We start from the raw sequence: 4,042 nt of genomic DNA on the forward strand, positions 1-4,042 counted from the left end.
CTACTTGTAAAAATGGGGAAGACAACGTCTCGTGAAGTCTTTGCTTATTTTTTAGCTTTCTTTGTATCTGTAGTTTTACTGTTAAATGATGAGACATGAAAGTTATGCTTCAGTGAGAGGGTCAATCGACAAGACAAGTTTTGTTTCACAATAAATTGAAGATATTTTTTAAATGGAGATCTTAAGAAAAACATCTATGCAGTATATAATCTGTAATAAAAGAGACACAAGAGAACATCTTCAACTGAGTACAAAAACTCAATGAGATTTATTGAAACTATATAAAAAACTCTTTGACAAACATTTGTAAAAATAGCTGTTATAAAGAAATATATTAATTTATTTAATAAATATGTCAGAACACGGTCAAACAGACCAATTGGTCCCCCCAGTTTTAGTAGTTTTTGGGGTTCCGTCGCAGCGCTGCAGTACACAGTACAAAAACATGAGGTATTTCAAAGTCGGTTTACCCAACACGTCGTGATCGTCAGTGATATCGAGGAAGGCAACATACAAAAAAAAAAGAAGAAGAAAAACACAAAAGGAAAATGTTTTGTAATCTAATTATAAACCTGTTCCAAAACCAAACAGGTAGATTCTATGACACACCTACTAATAAAATGAGTTGCATTCATTTCTAATCATATGCCTTACAGTGCAATGGGTTTGCATTGCCTCTTTAACAAGTGAAAAGATTCGAGAGGTTTAAAAAAGCGTTCCTGAGATAACTGATAGCCCTCTCAGTTTTGTTTAAAATGATTGTGATTATCAAAAGCAGTTGCCTTCATCAAAATAAGAAATCAGTCTTTTAAAGAAAGAACACTCAGGACTTCTTCTTCTTTAGCGTCTCCCAACTGGGGATGGTTTTCACATTAAGGACGTGAAGCGTGAATACTGCCTGATGGTAGTCGTTAAAGCTCGCTCTGAAATGATGAGGTCAAGCTATAAAGGATTGGCCAGCAGAGTCAAGTTAACTGGCCCAAAGCTACAGCACCCATTCTGTCTGGTGACACCAGCATCACCATAAGCGGACAAATGGATCAGAGCCACTTAATGTGAAGTGCTCCATGCAGAGTCACTTGGTATTTTGAGTCCAAACAAAGTCTGTTTTTTTGATGGGACCTCTGTCAGCAGCTGGGGGAGGTCGTGATGGGACTGTGGCGGAAGGCGAGCTGACCGGACGAAGCGTGAACCGGGATGGAGACGGGGAAGTTGAACACGGTACTGCTTTTGCTGATTGCCGGGCTTCCTGCCTCCGAGGAGCAAGTAGAGGAGGCCAGGACCTGGGACTCGAACTGGAGGAGCTGACCCATGAAGCTGAAGTTGGGGGAGATGATGCTGCGGCGCTGCTTGACGAACTCAAAGGCCTCGTCCAGCTTCACGCGGTTGGTGCGCATGAGGTAGGCGAGGCAGATGGTGGCAGAGCGGGAGATGCCGGCCTGACAATGCACGAACACGCGACCCCCGTTGTTTCTCACCGAATCTGGTTGGAGAGAAAAACAAAAAAAAATAGAGAAAAGAAAATTAGAATCACCACAAAACAGCCAAAGGTGATTACACACAAATGGATAAGACTACATTATTAACAGGAAACGAGGACAAAAACGCCTTTGCAGCACTTTCAGTTTCTTTTTAAATGCGCTCATTAGCAAAGAGGAACACAGTTAATAGCTTTGCAGGGTGTGAACCAGTGGGGGTTACTCCCAAAGGAGGCGTAATGAATGGACAAAAGAGGGGAACAGACCCCTGCTGGGGGTATTGAAGTGGCAGGAAGGCTGACAGTGAGTGAAGAGAAATTGCCCTTTGTTCAGTCAGAACAAAAAGAGCTATGAAGGGGGGAATCTATTCAAGCACAGCCAGCCCGAAACTGCAAAACTAGTTTGGGGCTGCTGCTTTGCAAGTCATTATATTAAAAAAAAAGGACATCCCTCTTTCTACGCCTCAGGGGTGGCAATGATGTAACCGCCATTGTGCTGGAGTAGGGAGCCAGCTGGTTGGGTTTTGGAGGGAACTTTTGACGATTTCAAATCAAGCGAATCAAGGGTAAAGAAAAGGGAGAGAACAGAGGATGGGGCAGGCTGGGTGTTTGTTGTGCTAACAACTGAGGAACTAGTTAGCAAAACCTGCACTCACCAATAAACTCTATCGCCTCGTTGAACCAGGAGCTGATGTCGGCTTTGTGGTTGTCCTCCACCGGGATGCTTTTGTACAGAAAGGAGTCCTCGAAGTGGTTGGGACAGTTGGAGGAGACGTTGATCAGGGCAGTGATCCCGAGCATGTCCAGCATGTCTTTTCTAGAAGCGTGGTAAGCACTGCCAAGATACAGGAACGGCAGAATCTCCACAGGACCACCCTGAATTAGAACAGAGAAATAAGCAAACCGTAAGTCACCTCCATAACAGTAAAACGGGATGTAGGAGGAAGGGGAAAGAGATTTTCTTTAAAAAAGATTTTCTTAAAAAAGTGCAAACCTGATCATATAGAGGTGTGTTGCAGGGACTGCAGTTTGGGTCTGCACTCTCTGGATTTCTGGCACTCAGTGATAAGCTGAGCCCTTGAGGAGGGGAAGCTTTGGTGCACATCTCTGGATACTCAGAGGAAAAACTGTCGAATCCACCTGGAAAAAAAACCCATCATTAAAATCTGAAGCTTAACACAAAGGCACATGCTTTTATTTATGAGTGACAACTGTTCATGCAGGCTATTTTTGAGCTCTGTTTACAACAAGAGCAGCTGGTATGGTGACAGCTGCACTTCCTAACAGTAAAGCGCCTGATTGTGTTCCTAACCCGCAACATCTTCTTACCTTGGAGAATAAACACGCTGATTCCACAGGGGCTGCGGCAGAGCGCATTGACAGCCAGCATCAGCGTCCCGTCCTTCTTAGCCTGGCCCAGGTCTGTGCTCCGTTCGTCCAGCAGCACCACGGACTGGTACTCCCCGGACAGGAGCCGGTTCCTGGTGTCCTCGTTGGGCACGATGTGCTCCAGCCCCAGCCCGCCCCTCGCCCTCCTCCGGACTATGGTGCTAAAACGCACATTGGTGGAGCCGGAGATGTGAGAGGCGTTGAAGGAGAGAAAGGAGCGGCAGTCCAGCACCAGGCACCCCGGGACGTCGCCCTCCACTAGAGAACGGAGGGTCGCGCAGTTGATGGTGGGAACTTCCATTATCACCATAGTAGTACAGCGGGTTATGAGTGTCAAATCCAAATACATATAGGTTCAACGGCAGCAATATTCAAGCTCAGAGTTACAGAAATAATATTTTGTTCTTTGGAGTGAGTCCTTTGTTCCGGTTAGTTTCTATGTAAAAAGTTAAAAAAAAAAAAAAAAATGACGGTGAAGCTCGAAAGAAAGGAGAAAAAAGAAAGTTTTAAAGTTGACTTTGGTGTTCCGATTCTTCCTTGTGTAGTTCCGGGTAGTTTAGTTCCTTATTGACCGAGTTTAAATATTTAACGTCTCAAAGTCTGACTTCTGCCTCAGAGCCGTACGAAGCTGTTTATATAGATGCGCCGAGTCCATGAATGAGAGGCCACTGACGTCAGAGCGCCGCCTCTCCGGGCGTCCCGCCAACCACGCTGACGTCATCACGATCGAGCCAACATGGAGGAGGGCACAAGAACTGGAGCTCGCGCGCTTCACTCAGCTAGCTCGTGCACATGCGGGACAATTCTACATGAACGTTCTGCACGTACGCGGGCACGCGAAGATTTCTCTTTCTCTCTCTCTCTCTCTCTCTCTCTCTGTGTGTCTCGTTTGTTTTTATTTTTATTTTTGTGCATCTTCTCTGTGACAAATGACACGTGTATTAAATGAACAGCAATATAATTAAGAAACATTGGATTCCAATTGAATTATGTACATGGTGTCATTTTCGCTTAATTTGTGGTCGTTGCTTTTGTTATCCCCCCCCCACACCTTGACAGTGGTTTACAGTGGTGAATCTTAACCACTGTTGAGATTATGTATCTCACATGTTCATGTTTTTATTTATCTCTTTGGGTTTTCAATCGCCTATCTAGTGACTAGTATTTCACTGTAAT

At 44.8% G+C, this 4,042-nt stretch overlaps 1 protein-coding gene across 1 annotated transcript; it reads right to left on the reverse strand.

Moving 5' to 3' along the window:
• Positions 1-239: 239 nt before the first annotated feature.
• On the reverse strand, positions 240-3,487 carry dusp1 (dual specificity phosphatase 1). The gene is made up of 4 exons (XM_032554383.1): positions 2,807-3,487; positions 2,472-2,617; positions 2,134-2,353; positions 240-1,483 (listed from the first exon to the last, which is right to left on the reverse strand). Exons 1-4 carry the CDS (start codon positions 3,213-3,215, stop codon positions 1,128-1,130), a joined length of 1,131 nt encoding a protein of 376 aa, XP_032410274.1. The 5' UTR covers positions 3,216-3,487; the 3' UTR covers positions 240-1,127.
• Positions 3,488-4,042: the final 555 nt, after the last annotated feature.

The sequence above is a fragment of the Xiphophorus hellerii genome, chromosome 23, assembly GCF_003331165.1.
Source record: "Xiphophorus hellerii strain 12219 chromosome 23, Xiphophorus_hellerii-4.1, whole genome shotgun sequence".
Taxonomy (NCBI): Eukaryota; Metazoa; Chordata; class Actinopteri; order Cyprinodontiformes; family Poeciliidae; genus Xiphophorus; species Xiphophorus hellerii.